The sequence below is a fragment of the Bufo bufo genome, chromosome 4 (assembly GCF_905171765.1).
Source record: "Bufo bufo chromosome 4, aBufBuf1.1, whole genome shotgun sequence".
Classification (NCBI taxonomy): Eukaryota; Metazoa; Chordata; class Amphibia; order Anura; family Bufonidae; genus Bufo; species Bufo bufo.
Genome location: NC_053392.1, coordinates 340,560,959 through 340,581,570, shown reverse-complemented (window position 1 = coordinate 340,581,570; position 20,612 = coordinate 340,560,959). Strand labels below are relative to the sequence as shown.

At 41.6% G+C, this 20,612-nt stretch overlaps 1 protein-coding gene across 1 annotated transcript in view; it reads left to right on the top strand.

The window, feature by feature from the left end:
- Positions 1-20,612, top strand: part of LAMA4 (laminin subunit alpha 4) — a 140,605-nt gene that overhangs the window by 25,090 nt on the left and 94,903 nt on the right. Inside the window, exon 2 of the mRNA XM_040428892.1 lies at positions 16,931-17,032. Coding sequence (XP_040284826.1) covers positions 16,931-17,032 — 102 coding nt within the window. The remainder of the gene's footprint in view (positions 1-16,930; positions 17,033-20,612) is intronic.

Here is a 20,612-nt window from a genome sequence, read left to right as displayed (position 1 = left end):
TCATTCCGCAGAAATGGCTTTTCAGTCAGCTGGTTATAGTTGATATTAGCTTTTTTTTATTTTTACCTTTTTGCTCATGTATATTATTCTTTTGGATACTTTATCCGAGCAAGGGGGCTAGTATACTCCCCACGGACTTGCTATCCATGATGGAAAAAAGTGAGGTCCGATGGCATTCTTTCCTATAGGTGACTTTTTTTTTTATATTTTACTATGCAAGCCTTCTACAAGATCATTAATAAATATATTGAAGAGAATAGAGCCCAATACTGACCCCTGAGGTACCCCACTAGTGACAGTGACCCAATATGAGTGTGTACCGTTAATAACCACCCTCTGTTTTCTATCACTCAGCCAGTTACTTACCCACATACAGACATTTTCTCCCAGTCCGAGCATTCTCATTTTATATACTAATCTTTTATGTGGTACAGTGTCAAATGCTTTGGAGAAGTCCAGATACACGACATCCATTGATTCGCCGCTGTCAAGTCTAGAACTTAACTCCTCATAGAAACTGAATAAATTAGTTTGGCATGACCGATCCCTCATGAAGCCATGCTGATATGGCGTTATTTGCTTATTTCCGTTGAGATGCTCTAAGATAACATCTCTTAGAAAACCTTCAAACAGTTTACCCACAACAGATGTTAAACTTACCAGCCTATAGTTTCCAGGCTCTGTTTTTGGACCCTTTTTGAATATTGGCACCACATTTACTATGCGCCAATTCTGTGGGACATTCCCTGTCAGTATAGAGTCCGTAAATATCAGAAATAAGGGTCTGGCTATGACATTACTTAATTCCCTTAGGATACGGGGGTGTATGCCATCCGGTCCTGGCGATTTGTCTATTTTAATCTTTTTAAGTCGCTGTTGTACTTCTTCCTGGGTCAGACAGGGCACTTTTAATGGGGAATTTATTTATACATTTATTTATTTATACATTTATTTATACATTCAGCATTTCATCCTCAGTGAATACATTGGAGAAAAAAATATTTAACAGCTTTGCTTTCCCCTCATCGCTCTCTGCAACTCCCCCCTTGTTACTCTTTAAAGGGCCGACACCTTCAGATTTATACTTTTTAACATTTATATAATTGAAGAACATTTTAGGGTTAGTTTTACTCTCTTTGGCAATTAATCTCTCGGTCTCTAGTTTGGACACTTTTATTTGTTTTTTACATGTTCTATTTTTCTCCTTATTGTTTTTCAGTGCTTCCGTGCTACCCTCCTGTTTTATTGATTTATATGCTTTCTTTTTGTCATTTATTGCTTTCTACACTGCGTGCAGAATTATTAGGCAAATGAGTATTTTGACCACATCATCCTCTTTATGCATGTTGTCTTACTCCAAGCTGTATAGGCTCGAAAGCCTACTACCAATTAAGCATATTAGGTGATGTGCATCTCTGTAATGAGAAGGGGTGTGGTCTAATAACATCAACACCCTATATTAGGTGTGCATAATTATTAGGCAACTTCCTTTCCTTTGGCAAAATGGGTCAAAAGAAGGACTTGACAGGCTCAGAAAAGTCAAAAATAGTGAGATATCTTGCAGAGGGATGCAGCACTCTTCAAATTGCAAAGCTTCTGAAGCGTGATCATCGAACAATCAAGCGTTTCATTCAAAATAGTCAACAGGGTCGCAAGAAGCGTGTGGAAAAACCAAGGTGCAAAATAACTGCCCATGAACTGAGAAAAGTCAAGCGTGCAGCTGCCAAGATGCCACTTGCCACCAGTTTGGCCATATTTCAGAGCTGCAACATCACTGGAGTGCCCAAAAGCACAAGGTGTGCAATACTCAGAGACATGGCCAAGGTAAGAAAGGCTGAAAGACGACCACCACTGAACAAGACACACAAGCTGAAACGTCAAGACTGGGCCAAGAAATATCTCAAGACTGATTTTTCTAAGGTTTTATGGACTGATGAAATGAGAGTGAGTCTTGATGGGCCAGATGGATGGGCCCGTGGCTGGATTGGTAAAGGGCAGAGAGCTCCAGTCCGACTCAGACGCCAGCAAGGTGGAGGTGCAGTACTGGTTTGGGCTGGTATCATCAAAGATGAGCTTGTGGGGCCTTTTCGGGTTGAGGATGGAGTCAAGCTCAACTCCCAGTCCTACTGCCAGTTTCTGGAAGATACCTTCTTCAAGCAGTGGTACAGGAAGAAGTCTGCATCCTTCAAGAAAAACATGATTTTCATGCAGGACAATGCTCCATCACACGCGTCCAAGTACTCCACAGCGTGGCTGGCAAGAAAGGGTAAAAAAGAAGAAAATCTAATGACATGGCCTCCTTGTTCACCTGATCTGAACCCCATTGAGAACCTGTGGTCCATCATCAAATGTGAGATTTACAAGGAGGGAAAACAGTACACCTCTCTGAACAGTGTCTGGGAGGCTGTGGTTGCTGCTGCACGCAATGTTGATGGTGAACAGATCAAAACACTGACAGAATCCATGGATGGCAGGCTTTTGAGTGTCCTTGCAAAGAAAGGTGGCTATATTGGTCACTGATTTGTTTTTGTTTTGTTTTTGAATGTCAGAAATGTATATTTGTGAATGTTGAGATGTTATATTGGTTTCACTGGTAAAAATAAATAATTGAAATGGGTATATATTTGTTTTTTGTTAAGTTGCCTAATAATTATGCACAGTAATAGTCACCTGCACACACAGATATCCCCCTAAAATAGCTAAAAATAAAAATAAACTAAAAACTACTTCCAAAAATATTCAGCTTTGATATTAATGAGTTATATGGGTTCATTGAGAACATGGTTGTTGTTCAATAATAAAATTAATCCTCAAAAATACAACTTGCCTAATAATTCTGCACTCCCTGCATTTATCCACATTGGTTTCTTTTTGTTCCTTAACCTTTTATTCCCATATGGTATGTACCTCTCACAATGAGATTTTAGGATGCTTTTAAAGATAATCCATTTTGTGGCTGTATTTTTATTTTTGAGGACTTTGTCCCAGTTAGTTAGGCCTATGGCCTCTCTTAGTTGGCTAAATTTAGCTTTTTTGAAGTTAGGTATTTTTGTTCCTTTCTGTAGAAACGCTCTTTTGAATGATAATTGGAAGGTTATTACTTTATGGTCACTATTTCCCAGGTGTCCCCCAACCTGCACATCTGTTGTTCTGTCAGGCCTATTGGTTAATACTAAGTCCAGTATGGCCGTCCCTCTAGTCGGGTCCTGAACCATTTGGGAGAGGTAATTGTCTTTGGTTATTGCCAAGAACCTGTTTCCTTTATGAGATGTACAGGTTTCAGTTTCCCAGTCTATATCTGGGTAGTTGAAGTCCCCCATAATAACCACCTCATTATGATTTGCCGCCTCGTCTATCTCGTTTAGTAGTAGATTTTCTGTGGACTCTGATATATTATAGTAATCTCTTAGTAATTTATTATTGTTTTTAGCTCCATGTATATCTACCCACAGTGTCTCCACATGTTCATGTCCCTCACTTATATATTCCCGGAGTGTGGGCTTTAGACAGGATTTTACATAAAGGCATACCCCCCCTCTCCGGTTTTGACGATCCTTTCTAAACAGACTGTAACCTTGTACATTAACTGCCCAGTCATAGCTATCATCCAGCCATGTTTCCTGACACTGATCCTGCAGCTTGAATTTATTGCCTCTATTGCCTCTACCCTAACATACCACAGAAGACATTAATGCTCTAAATGCCCCTATGGCTATGAGAGATATACAGAACTCCATTAAAAATTTGCCATTGGGGAAGTCACCTGTCCCAGAGGGTATACGGGTGAGTTTTATCAAATCCTTAATGAGCAAGTTTCTCCCGTGTTGGAGAAGTTGTACCAACAATACATGCAGGGGCGAAATCTGCCAGCACAATCCAATACAGCAAATATTAAAGTTTTACCCAAACCTGGAAAGGATGTTAAATCGCCAGCCTCATCTAGCCCCATCTCATTGATTAATGTCAATCTTAAATTAATCTCTAAAATACTAGCAGATAGGTTAGCGGGTCTAATATCTTCGCATCAGGTGGGTTTTGTTCAAGGAAGTACAGCCGTTTACAACATCCGAAAGGTGTATGCATGTACACCCAGCTATCCTGACTATAGATACAGAGAAAGCTTTTGATAATGTAAAATGGAACTAGCTGAACATGGTACTGGATTATATGGGATTTAATGGAGCATTTAGAACTTACCTTTCAAATCTTTTCTCGGCTTCGCAGCCCAGTGTATACCTCTGTCTTTTTATTACCAGCCTTCTTGTTACAGAAAGGCATGAGACAAATTTATATACTCTCTATGTTACTTTTTAATTTAGGACTGGAACTCCTTTCAAAGGCTATATCATTTACAAAAACATAAGCGGTAATATGATTTGTACAGTGGAGATTAATCAAGTGACGTTAGCAGATTTATAATTTTTTTTTAGTTTTGGGGTTTTTTGGGCGCGCCCACACAGAGATTTATCTTATGTGTTTTTCATACACTCTCATTTTGGCTCTTTCTCTGATTTTCGGGTTAACTAACACAAATGTGAGTATTTGGATCTCTTCCCTCGGCTCTCTCATGGTATTTGGAAGGATGTTAGCTTGTTGGTCACAATAACTACCTCCTCAGTTTGATATTTGGGCATACAGATATGCAGAACTTCGGACTCTATACACTCCCAAAATTACCCCCTTTAATTAAGCAGATACTTGGTGACCTAGATAAATGGAGCCAGAGGCGGGCAATTTGTGCCCTTTGGGCAGAGGAGGGGAGGCCTTTTTAGCAAGCAGACCACACCCTGCTTGGAGTGACAGAGCTACCCCAGCAGCCAGACCCTATGGGAGAAAGAGGAGAGCATGAGGTGGGTCGCCAAGCCAAGAATGGAAAGACAGGGGCAGAGCAGCGATGGCCACCGCTGTAACAGTACAGTACATGAGAATTTCTTTCTAACAAAACTAGAATCAGTACTGTGCCTCATATTGATCTAGACATCTCCCCATTCATTGCTACAATTGCTCTGCTTGACTTATTTCAAGCTGGCAGCTCAGGAGGTGTGTCCTTTCTCAGGGGGCATGTACTTTCTACTATAACTTTGACAGTAGAACAGCTGGTCGCAGTTGTAGGATGGAACAGAGCAAGTGTATCCACCTCAACGATGTTACTGAGATGGACAGATAAATAAGAGAAAAAAAACAGCAGGTGGCGCTATACAGATACAGTTTATTGAATAAATCATTGACTAAGTTTTTAAATACGTGCAATTAGAAAAGTATTTAGATCCAGGTGCTGCTTTGAAAAATGTAGAATTCTTTTTGTGGGACAACCCCTTTAATGAAACTTTTATAGCAAATTGCCCTTCAGTACTAGAATGATCATGCTTTATCAAGAGTTATCAGAATATGCCAAGATTTTAGTCCTTCTTTCTCCAAGCTAAAGGTATCATTTAAGCACCTACTCTTCTACCAATTGCTTTACAGAAATTACTGAACTGATAAGAAATGCAGACTAGGTAGCATTGTCATGAGATTTTATTGTATATCTTTACTAAACAAACTGAGTATACTTTAAGTTATCAGAATCACCAGTCTTCACTTCTACCTTATGTTTCAAACTTACCTGCTGTAACTACATATTGTTAATCAGTACAGGATATTTTGCAAGCAATTATTTTAGGTTGCTTGTAACAGATGTTTTACAACAGATAAATAAGTCCCATTGCTGTCAGGTGTATAGAAATGTTGGGCAAAATTTGCATTAATTAATTAGTATGGCAAGACATTTTAATTTTTCTTGATGTTTCAGAGAGTGTGATAAATCAGTGCAATGGTTTATGTATGAATAATTTTATGGTGATGATATACTGTTTACCAAAAGTAAAGATTTAAAGTAAACTCAAAAACATTATCTGTGAAGAGGTTTTTTATATTTAGAAAGCTAAAACATATTGCTGGTTTCTTCACAGGCACAATATATGACTATAAAGAAACCAGTAATATGTATTAGCTTTCTAAGTATAGAAAACCATTATTCTCAATATGATAAAGCCCTGGCCCTGTACATGTCTTAACTTTGCAGCTCAAGATAAAAAAATAGCTACTAAAGTAAGGCTTACATTGCACTTGTTCTCCAAGCTAAGCATACACATTATGAAGTACTCCCTATTTATATACCAGCATAGTACATACCAATAAACTTAAAGGGAACCTGTCACCGGGATTTTGTGTATAGAGCTGAGGACATGGGTTGCTAGATGGCCGCTAGCACATCCGCAATACCCAGTCCCCATAGCTCTGTGTGCTTTTATTGTGCAAAAAAAACGATTTGATACATATGCAAATTAACATAAAAGAGTCATATCTTCAAGCTCTGACTCATCTCAGGTTAATTTGCATATGTATCAAATCGGTTTTTTTTACACAATAAAAGCACACAGAGCTATGGGGACCGGGTATTGCGGATGTGCTAGCGGCCATCTAGCAACCCATGTCCTCAGCTCTATACCCAAAATCAAGAGGACAGGTTCCCTTTAAATAGCCAAACATAGGACAAATGATCGTCTGATTGGTATAAGTTTGGTGCTATATAATGATATCATTTTTCAAAGGAGTATTGGATCATCACCAGGTTATGACATCGCTTTATAACCGGTGAGGGTTCAACCTCAGATCTCCACCAATTCTGAGAATGAAGGGGTTACAGTGCGGATTTTAGCAATGTGTACCCTTCACTGTTTTTCATTTGTCTGGGGCCATGCTGCAAAAACTCAAAATGGCCTGAAAAAAATTACAACTGCAATGTGACTGGTTATCCTGGGCAATGAGAAAAGTTTTACCTAATGTTGTTTAGTATTTAATAAATGTGTTGCATCTTAAATTGGAAATAGAATAGTGATTTTGGTTACAAGAAATTTTTAACTTACAGTACATTAGCAGCATGCAGCTTTTTTAATTAAAAAAAAATGTTGAAGGTTAGTAATCAGTAAAAAAAAAAACTTGGTAGCCCCATAATCATTCCCACTTAGCTAGATAAAAAAACAAAAGTGCTGCACATGGCACAAAAAGTTCTTGTTGTCTGGGCTGTGGCAAGATAGAAACTACTGGTATGTAAATTATTTTAAAAACAGATAAAATTAGCAAAGCTGTAGACAAAACGGCCCATTGCCAAAAGAGAGTAACCCTAACCATAAACTGTTATTCAATTATATAAATGGCAAAACAAACTGAAAGTGTTGGTCCTTTAAAAGTGATAAGGGGGTGTAGTAGAGAGTGACGAGGAGAAATATAGAAACATTTATTTCTCCACTGTTCTCAGGAAAATTAAATATCAAGGGAAATGCAGAGCAACAGTGTAAACTTCACATTAAATGTGACCCAGGAAGAACTGAAGCAATGCCTTACAGTTTAACGTCTACTTTGAGTAAATTGTTTGAAGGTTTTGTAAAAGATACTATCCTGGAGAATATCAATGAAAATAAGTGTATAATGCTGTATCAGTATTGGTTTATAAGAGGATTGGTCCTGTCAAACTAACCTGATTACTTTCTATGAGGAGGTAAGTTCAGCCTGTGGTAGACTTGGACAGAGCAGAAATAACTGTTATTTTTTCTCCCTCCTACCTCATTTTTATTTAAAATTATTGCACCAGTATACCCCTTCAAAAGGGGACAGTCTGGATAGGTTGACAGAGAAATAGCAAAGTTTAAGACTGATAAACATAAGGTTATAATGAACACAGGAGTGGGAAATTCAAGATACCAGTGAACAGTGTGTATATAGAGAAGTAAGGGCCCCATAGCAAGGATCTAACCAGGCCCCCCACACAGGACAGAAGGGTTTCCGCCTAAACCTCTTTCAGTAACCCTTGGGCCATTTTTCCACTGCCTCATTTGCTAAAAGTTGTTCCTTTAGAGGGTGGAGTCCTGACCAAGTTTCCTCCCCCAGTAGAAGAGGAGATGATCCCAACTAAGACTGGGCCCCCTCTTGCCCTGGGCCCCATACCAGTTGCTTGGTCTGCCGCTATGGTAGTTACGTCCATGCCAGTGCATATTAAATAGGAAAACACTTGGTAAAACTGACATGGAAAAGGACTTAAAAATAAGCCTAACTGTAGCAACCAGAGTCAGGCAGCTGCTGCCAAGGCTAACAGGGTTATGGGGTGCATCAAAAGGGGCATAGATGCACGTGATGAGAACATAGTTCTACCACTTTACAAATGACTAAGACTACACATGGAGTATTGTGTACAATTCTGGCCACAGTACACAAGAAAGGCATAGTAGATCTTGAGTTGTTTCAAGGGGGGGAAACTAAACTAATAAATGGAGTGAGTAGACTACAGTGCCCAGAATGATTATGAAAATTAGTTGTTGTTTTTTTAGAAGAAATATAGCTGAGGGGTGATCTAATATTGTATACATTTTTCAAAGGTCAATATAGAGATTTTTCTCTTGATCTATAATATTTACTCAGGACTGTAACAATAACGAAGGGAACTCCTCTACTTCTAACATAGAAGATAACTCCTAACGGTTCAATCAGTAAGACTATGGAACTCTCTGCCAGAGTTCAAAAGGGGACTGGATACATTTCTGAGATATAACAATATCAACATTTATACCTACGGTATTAGATTTCTTGAGACAAGTCGTTAATCCAAGGGGTTAGTCTGATTGCTAGATTTGGAGTCGGGAGGAAAATTGGCTTCTACCTCAGTAGGGTTTTTTGCCTTCTTCTGGATCAACTTTGTAGGGTAATGGGCTAAATGGACATACAGTATATCTTTTTTGAGCCTTACAAACTAAATTAGCATCCCATTAACCAGTATGAATGAAGCTGTAGGTTCAGCATGCACACTGACTGCAGTCTCATAGATAATGAAGTTCGCAGCAATGCACAGAGCTGAAGCTGACAGATGCCTTGTTCCTGCATGTGGCTAGCAAGATGTAGAGGAGAGCATCATTAGCTGTGTACAAGTGTGCACCCGCTCATGGTCTATATAAAGCCAAACTAGTGTAGCACCACAAAAGATTTGAGGGGCCGAAAGGAGCCACCTACCTCTGCATCCTGTAAGCAGCCTTGGCCAAGGTCTGAGCTCACAATCTATAGCTCCCAGGCTATCCGGTTGTGTGCAGGAAAGCAAGTCGGTTGTGTGCAGGTTGTGTGAGTCACAAGGAAGAGGAATAACGTGACCCGATACAGACCCGATACGTGACCTGATTCAGTGCAGATTGTGTGTAATGGAAACCTTGGTGATAAAACTGCATTCTAGCCATCTCTATTGCTTCAATTCTGTAGAGACCTGAGTCTTGGGAAAACTCAAGCCAGAGGGAGAGTGAGTTGTTGCACCTTAAAGAGACTGTCATATTGGCTTGTTGCAACTGGCTGTACCCTCATTGAGAGACTCTGCCAATTTGCCAAGCCTACTACCTCTGGTAAGAATTTAACCACTAAGCTTGGTGCCGTATGGGAGACGAAGTTACATGTCTTACTGTTTCATGTGACAGAGTGGGGAGCCATTAATTCCCGCTATAGGCCACAGAGATCATTTCTGTAATGTTTGACCCCCTTACAAATACACCTGCTCAGCCTATCACTCCATTATTATTTCTTCATCTCAAACAATTTATTGAAAAAAGCCAACAACAGTGGTGGCTATACCCCCACAAAAAATGTCATTGTCTCAATAACTTGTCATGTGGCCCTGAGCATCAATTATAGCTTGAGAACGACATTTAATGTTGTTTACAAGTCGACTTATTGTCTGCTGAGGCATTGCATCCCATTCTTCTTGAAGGGCGGCCCTCGGGTCATTAAGGTTCTGGGTTACGAACCTCTACATGGCGACACACACTGATCCCATAGGTTCTCAAGGGGATTTCAGATCTGGAGAAAGTGCGGGCCACTCCATTTGAGGTACCCCAGCCTATCGCAGCCGTTCCCTAAGGATGCAAAGTCAATGAGCTGGCGCATTGTTGTCCATGAAGGTGAAATTAGGGCTGTGTTTTTATCCAGAGGCACAATGACTGGATTAATGATGTTATTCAAGTAGTATGGGCTTGTCACTGTACCATTCACAAAGTGTAGCACAGTTCTGTATTGACTAGACACACCTGCCCACACTGTAACACCACCACCAAAAACTCGTCTGGTGACAACAGTGGCTGATGCATAGCACTCTACTTGACGTCTCCAGCATAATTTCTGCTCAGCCTGAATCGACTTTCATCAGTGAACAGCACTGAGGCCCACTGGTCCCTCGTCTAGCGTAGATGTTCCCTGGCCCATGCAAGACGAGGATGTTTGTGCCTGGTGGTGTGGTCAGGTACCCTTGCAGGTTGTCTAGCAAGCAAACCATGCTAATGTAAATGGTTTCAAATGGTCTTATGTGACACTTGGGAGCCTCTTACCCCCCCTTAAATGTGCGTGAAATTCATCATCCACTTCTGCAGGGCATTGTTCACAGTGAAGCGGTGATCAGTGTGGGATGTGACCAAAGGACATCCACTTCTATGCCTATATGTGACTCTTCCAGTCTCTCTGTATCTCTGTTGCAACCTGTTGATGACAATCTGTGACACTCTAAGCTCAGTCGCCACTTCCGTCTGAGAACATCCTGCTTGAAGCCTCGCAATGGCGAGGTAAAGTTGGTCAATTGTTAGGTGTTGTCTTGGTCTCATGAAATCAAAATGTGAACAGCATGATGAGGAAGACTGTTTAAATACTAATTCTAATTAAACTGGGAAATTTATTGGGCGATTGATGGATCAAACACCTGTTGTGAATTTTGCAGTTTCTTGTTAGAGAACAGCAAGTTGTGCAAAAACTACTGAAACACTGAACAGTTGGACATGTGCATTCAAACGTTTAGAGATGGTCACATTAAGTTCATCTGTAAAGGTTAGAGTGCGTTTTAGGTTCATCCTGAAATTTCACCAACATGCCAAATATCCCTAACTTTTTGAGAAGTGTACAAGCACATACTGTGCTTTTTCCATACACCAGTTAAAAAAATAGTTGACATAGTTCTGTTCTACAATAAGTTTTTAAATGTTAAAAAATATGCTTAAGAAAATGATGAGTTGTAGCCAGGATGTATATACCAAGTATACATTATGTAGAGTTCCATACAATAGTTTTACATTGAACAAACTTACTGTAGTCATTCACAGTATTTTCCGTCTCACTGGCTTGAATAGCATGAAATGCCAACATCCTCTTAAAATCCTTTTAGTGTCCAGTTCCAAAGATGTTTTGCAACTGTCTTTGAACTCACCCACGTGATCTCTTACAACAACATTTTTGGATAGAAGAAGTTCTCCTTCCCAGCCTCTTCTAAGTATGTATAAACAGCAACAGTGGATTACAAAGATTGTGGTCTTTGCTTAGCTAATGCATTGATTAACTTTATAATATTGTTGTCCCCACTGTATGTGCTGTGTTTTACATTGTTTCTGATAAGTGCAGACAGTATAGATATTGATTTTATCACAGTATAAATGTTGGTGGATGCTGGGCAACTGGTAACCTGTAATCACTAAAAGATCAATCCCATGGATTGAAAGATGAAAAACAGCATGGGTTTACTTCAGGGAGATCATGTCAAACTAATCTTATAGATTTTTTTGATTGGGTGACTAAAATAATAGATGTCGGAGGTGCAATAGACATCGCTTATTTAGACTTTAGTGAGGCTTTTGATACTGTCCCACATAGAAGGCTTATCAATAAATTGCAGTCTTTGGGCTTGGACTCCCATATTGTTGAATGGATTAGGCAGTGGCTGAGGGACAGACAACAGAGGGTTGTAGTCAATGGAGTATATTCAGACCATGGTCTTGTTACCAGTGGGGTACCTCAGGGATCTGTTATGGGACCCATATTGTTTAATATCATTATCAGTGAAATTGCAGAAGGCCTCGATGGTGAGGTGTGTCTTTTTGCTGATGACACAAATATTTGTAACAGGGTTGATGTTCCTGGAGGGATACACCAAATGGAAAAGGATTTAGGAAAACTAGAGGAATGGTCAAAAATCTGGCAACTCAAATTTAATGCTGATAAGTGCAAGATAATGCACCTGGGGCGTAAAAACCCATGAGCAGAATATAAAATCAGTGATACAGTCCTAACCTCAGTATCTGAGAAAAGGGATTTAGGAGTCATTATTTCAGAAGACTTAAAGGTAGGCAGACAATGTCATAGAGCAGCAGGAAATGCTAGAAGAATGCTTGGGTGTATAGGGAGAGGCATTACCAGTAGAAAGAGGGAGGTGATCATGCCGCTCTACAGAGCACTAGTGAGACCTCATTTGGAGTATTGTGCGCAGTACTGGAGACCATATCTCCAGAAGGATATTGATACTTTGGAGAGAGTTCAGAGAAGAGCTACTAAACTAGTACATGGATTGCAGGATAAAACTTACCAGGAAAGATTAAAGGACCTTAACATGTATAGCTTGGAAGAAAGACGAGACAGAGGGGATATGATAGAAACTTTTAAATACATAAAGGGAATCAACAAGGTAAAAGAGGAGAGAATATTTAAAAGAAGAAAAACTACTACAAGAGGACATCATTTTAAATTAGAGGGGCAAAGGTTTAAAAGTAATATCAGGAAGTATTACTTTACTGAGAGAGTAGTGGATGCATGGAATAGCCTTCCTGCAGAAGTGGTAGCTGCAAATACAGTGAAGAAGTTTAAGCATGCATGGGATAGGCATAAGGCCATCCTTCATATAAGATAGGGCCAGGGGCTATTCATAGGATTCAGATATATTGGGCAGACTAGATGGGCCAAATGGGTTTTATCTGCCGACACATTTTATGTTTCTATGTTTCTATTAATAAATAATTTTATTGTAACAAATTTAAAGAGGTTTTTTGAGAGTTTAATACTGAAGGCCTAATTCCAGGATAGCACACGTCCTACGCAAGTAGCATATTGTGGGGGAGGGCGGGCACAGTGCTCTCTTCAAACAGGTGACTGGTGGGAGTGCTGGGAGTCAGAGCCCCACCAATCATATATTGGATAGGATGAGGATAGACCATCAATACTTGGAAAACCCCTTTAGCAATGCTTCTTAAAGGGAACCTGTCACCTAGTAAATGTATATTAAACCACCAGCCGTACCTTATTGCAGCCTGTAGCATGATTATAAAGGTGTCTGTGTGCTGTGTCCCTGCAGTGTCGGCACCTGCACACTGTTCTACTCCGCTCTATGATCAGGCACTCACACATGAGAGCCTGCGCATGCGTGAGACTAAGATTAAGTGCCCGGCAGTGAAGGAATTGTTGTCACGGCTGAGGATGGGGGAAATCCTCAGCCGTGTGGAGCCCGGTGATGTTACGGCTGCTTGGCCATGAAGACAGGATTAGGGAGCAGGTCACCTCCTAAACGCATCCCTAACCTGACCCTGGCTCCTAGCTACATGAGCCAACCTTGATGGTAGGAGGGCCCATGCTCCGGAACCTAAAAGTCCCTGCTAGCCCTCAAGATGACCCTCACCTAGGAGCTGAGTAAGACAAGCCCACTCCTCCTAGACACGGAGGAGCAGGAGTCTCAACGGCCAAGCTGCAGGAAAAGGGGAGACATAAACAGCTCTATGGATATGGCAGGTGAACAAAGAGTTCCACCTACCTGCCACAGCCTTGCTGACTGGATCCCTGTGTTAGCAGGGTGCAGATCACAAACGCATCCCCACACAGGGACCCAGATCCATAGCTGCACAAAATCACATATAAAACATCACACGGACATCACACATAACTAGAAATAACTTAAAGCGACATTATGGTTATGACCACAGGGGTGGCTCTTACTGGCAGGTAATAAAGACATGAGGCTGCTCTCAGCTAAGCATGGCTGAAGCAACCTGCAGGCCTGCAAAAGCAGTGAGGCTTTATAGGCCAAGAAGCCACACCCCACAGTCGGACACACCCAGTGCACACACACACTAGGAAGGAGATTAACCCTTCCAACACCAGGGAAGGGAAAACACCACTTAAAGGAGACGTGCACACAATAACATAAAAAGGAAGTGCACACATACACACAACTCAAAACCGCATGCACAACGTAGCGAGCTGCAATGGCACAGCTCAGCCTGCTACGCTGCCACATACACACTGTTGCCAGCGGCAACCACAGGTGAGGCAAATACCACAGCCCTCACCTGTGATTGAACACCAAAGAAAACCGCTGACCACCGCATGCGGTTCAGGAGTCACGGTCATAGCCATGGCCGTGACAATTGTACTGTATATCCTATCGATCAAATACTAAGGGGCGGGCAAGTGAGGCGGGGCGCGCTTTACTTCAGGCGAGAAAGCTGCTGCCCCCTTGACTTCAAGACGATCGTTTACATAGCGCACCCAGTTCAATAAAAGTATTTTTCCGACTTTTGGCGCATTGTACAGAAAAGACACAGACACTTTTATAATCATGCTACTGGCTTCAATAAGATACTGCTGGCGGTTTAATATGCATTTTCTAGGTGACAGATTTCCTTTAAAGGGATATCTCAGCCAATCAATCTCCAACAACAGTATTTGCAAATATAAGAATTTTTGTGGTGTACATATTTTAATGGTTTTAGAAAACCAGCCATACCTAAACTGTTGACTATGTCATAGTTTATTAACTCTTGCCAACAAATACATTAGGCAAGATTAAAAATCTAGTGCATAGACATGTATAGTTTCTGTAAAATGTATTAATAAAGGACTAATATAGGTCTAATTTACAGAAAAGCATACTGTAATATTTGGTATGTCATTTCTCCTGTCTGGGCACATGGAAAACCACTTGTGTGTATTTTTAGTCTTTTTGTAAATCTAAAACTACTAATAGCTTGCCCGGAAGAGCCTTCAGGAAACTAGAAGACATCAGGTCCAAAAGCTGCACCTAACTGACAAAAGAAATGATGTTATCTACCAGTATCTAAACCCATCTTATAGTTGACTGAAGATTACTGCATGAATATGTCTTTATTCTCTCTTAGCCCAATTTAACTGTAATGTGTTATTATTTGATGTTGACCTAGAAAAGCTCTTTGTGGCCAAGGCAGGCGTTTCAGAATATCTCCCACATCTTTGAACCCTTTAGTTCAGCATGATAGCTGTTGTTTGGACAATGAATAATTAGATATTTTTTGGGTATTTAACAGAATGGATGGAAACATAGGGCTGTTTAACAGCAGTGCAACTTTCCTCTGTTCAGAAAGATAAGATTAATCCCAGCATGTGTGTTATGTAAGCGGGTGTGGACCCACTGTGCCACTTACTGGGTATACTCCAGAGGGGCGTAACTTAGCAGCTACCTGGTATTCACTAGAGCCCCTGATGGTGGGGATAGGCTTGGGCCATAGGGTAGCTGCCAGGTGCCACTCCAGAGTAGTCCCCAAGTCAGTGGCAGCTGACCAGGGGGTCAAAGTGCTCGGTGCAAGCACCGAGGGGACGTACGAGGCCTGGAGGTACGGGTCAGGACAGGCGGCAATCAAGCAAAGTCAGCAAACAAGATCTGAGGTCAGGGGCAGGCGGCAAACAGGCAAAGTCTATGAACGAAGTCCGAGATCAGAGGCAGGTGGCAGAAAGCAAAGTCCAGGAGTACAATAGCAGGATTCGGTACACAGGAAGGCAGACAAAATAAACACCATTGCACAGGGACTAGACAGGGTAGACACTGAGGTTGCTCAGGCAACTTCCTGTAGTAGGAAGTGCCTTTAAATACCTGCTGCAATCCAGGCATAGGCTGCTGAGACAGGGGGCATGTGTGTGTTGCCTCTTAGGTGAAGAGAGACACACCCATGCAAGCTTCAACACTAATGCAAGTCTCCAGCAGGAAGGAAACTCTGGCATGGAACATATGTAGCAGAGTTAAGTTAGTTGCTGCCCGTGTTTGTCAGCTGGGCGGCAGGAGGGAAAAGAGGGAGCCCGGCGCCCGTGCCTGCTGATAGGGCCAGCGGCTCTGGCACAGGCCGCTGGGTTAACAATGTGGTGCATGCAAAGGCAATATGTGGAGTAATATTTGTGGTGGAGGATCCTTGCAGAGTTATGAAGCCAGCTCTGTAAGTGTGTCACCTTCATTGCCCTTCTCTGATGTCAGCGCTAACTGGTCTGAAACGCCAGGATTAAACATGATTTTCCGAATAAATGGAGATCAGAGGAAAGTCCCAGGGACATGGTTGCAGTGCTGTTGTACAGTCCTATCATGTCTTCCACTCCATTTAATGCGGAAAAATCTGATGGGAGCAAACACCTATTGCCCCCTCTTCCCCATCAATCCTTAGTATCTATTTTTAATACATAATCCACATTTCCTTCCACCGTCATTACCTCCACACCACACATGTGCAGTAGTTAACGCAAGGCTGACTGAGCACCTTACCATGTATCTGTAAGGCTGGGTTCCCATATATCCAGACATCTGGAGTAGCTTCCCTCTGATATGTTATGGAAAGGCCAGAGTTTTCTATCACAGTCCAGTCCTCAGGGCCCACCTACCAGCCAGTAAGTCCTGATGCACTGACACTAATTATATCACCTGCTCAATACTTAGAAAATCCTGAAAACATGACTGGCAGGTGGGCCCTGAGAACTGAAGTTGAGGAACACTATTCTAACTGACCATTTTAGGCATCTGGCACATCAGTTTTAATGCTGATGTCTACTTGTCTTTAATACCAGACAAAATAAATTAGCATGTAGCATTCATTCTAGTGATGACACCAGACCGGTGCACAAAATGTACAAATATGTCATCAGTTGTGTCCATCTCATTTGTTATATTCCATTTTACATCTCTCTTCTAAATGTTGTATTGTACACCAGTCAATAAAAAGAGTTGAAGAATTTTACAATTTTTTTTAATTTCATTATTACAATCTTCCTATCTACTTTAATCAAGACATACATTAATTAATATATTATTTCTTGCTTTTTATAGAGATGTCAACTAGGATTTTACTACTCAGTGTCCGGAGAATGTTTGCCATGTACATGCAATGGAAATTCAGATAAATGCCTGGACGGCTCGGGATCTTGTTTGGTAAGATCATTTTCAGTAGAGTGTAGTAAACATCTGTGTTTATGAATTTAAAGATTGAAATTCACAGTGCATGCTGCCCACTAGGCATCGGATGTCTATACATATGGTGACCAGACTTTCCATTATGTAGAATTCTCTCATGTTCCCCTTCCTTGGTTGGTTTTCTCACAATCTTTATATAAAACCTACTTAATTATTGGTAAACCAAACATGGACAAGGACGACCTCTGTGTGTGTGTGTGTGTGTGTGTGTGTGTGTGTATATATATATATATATTATTTTATGGCTTAAAGGGGTTCTTTTTTGTCCAAGAATATGAGGAGGACTGGTTGCCACCACTTACAGAGCTGCCTGGGGAGGGGCTCGTCACACTACTCTACATAATAGTAATGATGCGATCCAGCCTATAATCTGCCATCATGGCTGAGCGGCCTGACAGGAACACTGATCAATATGTAGTATATGCAAGTGCTGGAGCATTGTGTGTAGTGAGACCCTGCCCCCTCACCCCGCTTAGACAGCTCTGCAAGTGGAGGTAAGCAGTCCTGCTCACATTTTAGGACAGGTTGCTGGCAGCTATTTTAAACCATTCCTTGGAACCCTCAATCTATGATACATCTATGACCCAGAGTTGAGAACCACTAATAAGAATTTATTTTACATGAAAGGCCATTCATCTAAACAGCCATTATGTAATACTACATGCCACCCTGAAGCAGGCACTTCAAGCAAATATATAGCTGGCCACATTTTTCCTGGCAAAATAGTCTTTGGAGACAAAATGCTGATAACTGAATCCATTCTCATATTAAGTGGCCTGTCTGTGATTAATTGTCTATTAAGTGATAGGACACTACATGGTCAAACAATATTGAGATTATTCTTACAATTGGTACGGTCTTTGGCCTCATGCACAATACACTTCTCTCTTCACACCATTGTTGCAGAGTTCTCTTGCAGCAACATCAATGGAAGGATAGTTGATGAATGACATGGCTTCCCTTTCAGCTCTCCAGTCATTACAATGTTAGGAAATACTAGTATTCTGGAAAATTCTGGACCCTCCTTTCTTAGAACTCTATATTGCATAGTTTCTGTGTTATTCCTACAAGAAATGAATGGATACATTTCAAGTTTAGAGTTAGGGGTTCCTGTCCGATCACTGATAAAAGTTTAAAACTAGTTAGATACACACCCCTTTGGCAAGGAGAATGGTAACACCCAGTTGACAATTTATTCATACATTGTAGGAGGAATAACAGAGTAAACAAACAATATAGAGTTATAAGAAGAGGTGACTGGTTCTCTTGAAAGGCTATGTACACCTTTGGGTATAATTTTTTTTTGTGATTGCATTTTACTTATTTTGGGCTGAAAATCATTTTTTCAATTGGTCTTTATTAAAAATATTGAGACGTTCTATCACAAAGGGTTAACTGTTTTTCTAGCTGTGTGAATGGTACTTTCATTTTGTGCTGACCATTTAATAAACTATCTCTAAATTACTAAAAGGTCATAAACACTTATTTAAGCCACATTCTTATCAGTAAGATAACAGTTAAGCTATAATGAGTCAGAGATCAGAGATAAGGAGCCCATCAGCTCACTGTCTGAGGGAGAAGAAAATACAGAACCAGTTACTAGATAAACTCAAAGCTGTGCTGGGAAAATGGCTCAATATTTTTAATAAAGATCAATTGAAGAAATTATTTTTAGCTCTAAATGAGTACAATGCAATAATTTAAAAAAATGGCACCAAAGGTGTATGTAGCTTTTAAAGAGGACCTTTCACTTGTATAAACTATGTGAACGGAGTATGCTGCCATATAGAGCGGCGCCCGGGGATCTCACTGCACTTACTATTATCCCCGGGCGCCGCTCCGTTCTCCCGTTATGCCCTCCGGTGCTCTGTAAGTTATAGTAGGCAGTGTCTTCCCTTGTTCTGTGGGCGTCTCCTTCTCCTAGGCTGCAGCGCTGGCCAATCGCAGCGCACAGCTCACAGGCTGGGAGAAAAAAACCTCCCAAGATGTGAGCTGTGCGCTGCGATTGGCCAGCGTTGCAGCCTAGGAGAAGGAGACGCCCACAGGACAAGGGAAGACCCGCCTACTATAACTTAAGGAGCAAAGGTACCGGAGCCTATAACGGGAGAATGGAGCGGCGCCCGGGGATAATAGTAAGTGCAGTGAGATCCCCGGGCGCCGCTCTATATGGCAGCATACTCCGTTCACATAGTTTATACAATTGAAAAGCCTCATCCATGTCCTTTTCAGAAGGAGTACAGCTCTAGTTAAGGAGACTGTACAGTGAGTGTTCTGCTCACCTGCTCTTTAAATGCCTTATGGGTATCTCATATATACTGTATGTGAAGTATGACAGTGTCATTACAAGAAGATATAATAGAAAAGATTTTGTGATTTGATAGTATTTATCACAGATAATAAAGGTCTTTGATACATGCAGATACAAGTAATTTTTCATCTTTATTAGGCTACTTTCACACTTGCGTTAGGAGCGGATCCGTCTGGTGTCTGCACAGACGGATCCGCTCCTATAAAGCAAACGCTTGCATCCGTTCAGAACGGATCCGTTTGCATAACTGTTTATTTCAAATCTGATTTTTCACTTCGGAAAAGTCAGGAGTCCCTATTAATATACCATCAGATCGGAGTTTTCTCCAATCCGATGATATATTTTAACTTGAAGAGCCCCCATCACCATGGGAACGCCTCTATGTTAGAATATACCATCGGATTTGAGTTACATCGTGAAACTCAGATCCGACAGTATATTCTAAACACAGAAGCGTTCCCATGGTGATGGGGACGCTTCAAGTTAGAATATACTGAGAACTGTGTACATGACTGCCCCCTGCTGCCTGGCAGATGCTGCCAGGCAGCAGGGGGCAGACCCCTCCCCCTCCTGTATTTAACTTATTGGTGGCCAGTGCGGGCACCCCCTCCCTCCCCAGTATTAATTGTAACCAGTGCGGCCCCCCTCCCTCTATATTCATCGGTGGCCAGTGCGGATTCCGAGTATTAAATATGACCAGTGCGGCCTCCCCCTCCCTCCCTCCCCAGTATTAAATATGACCAGTGCGGCCTCCCCCTCCCCAGTATTAAATATGACCAGTGCGGCCTCCCCCTCCCTCTATATTCATTGGTGGCCCGGCCAGTGCGGATTCCAAGTATTGTGACCAGTGCGGCCTCCCCTCTTCCCCCCCCCTAATTAAAATCACCCCCCCCCCCCCCTCATCATTGGTGGCAGCGGAGAGTACCGATCGGAGTCCCAGTTTAAATCGCTGGGGCTCCGATCGGTTACCATGGCAGCCAAGACGCTTTTGCAGTCTTGGCTGCCATGGTTACTTAGCAACAAATAGAAGCATTATACGTACTTACCTGAAGAGCTGCGATGTCTGTGTCCGGCCGGGAGCTCCTCCTACTGGTAAGTGAAAGGTCTGTGCGGCGCATTGCGACCTTTCACTTACCAGTAGGAGGAGCTCCCGGCCGGACACAGACATCGCAGCTCTTCAGGTAAGTATAATGCTTCTATTTGTTGCTAAGTAACCATGGCAGCCAAGAC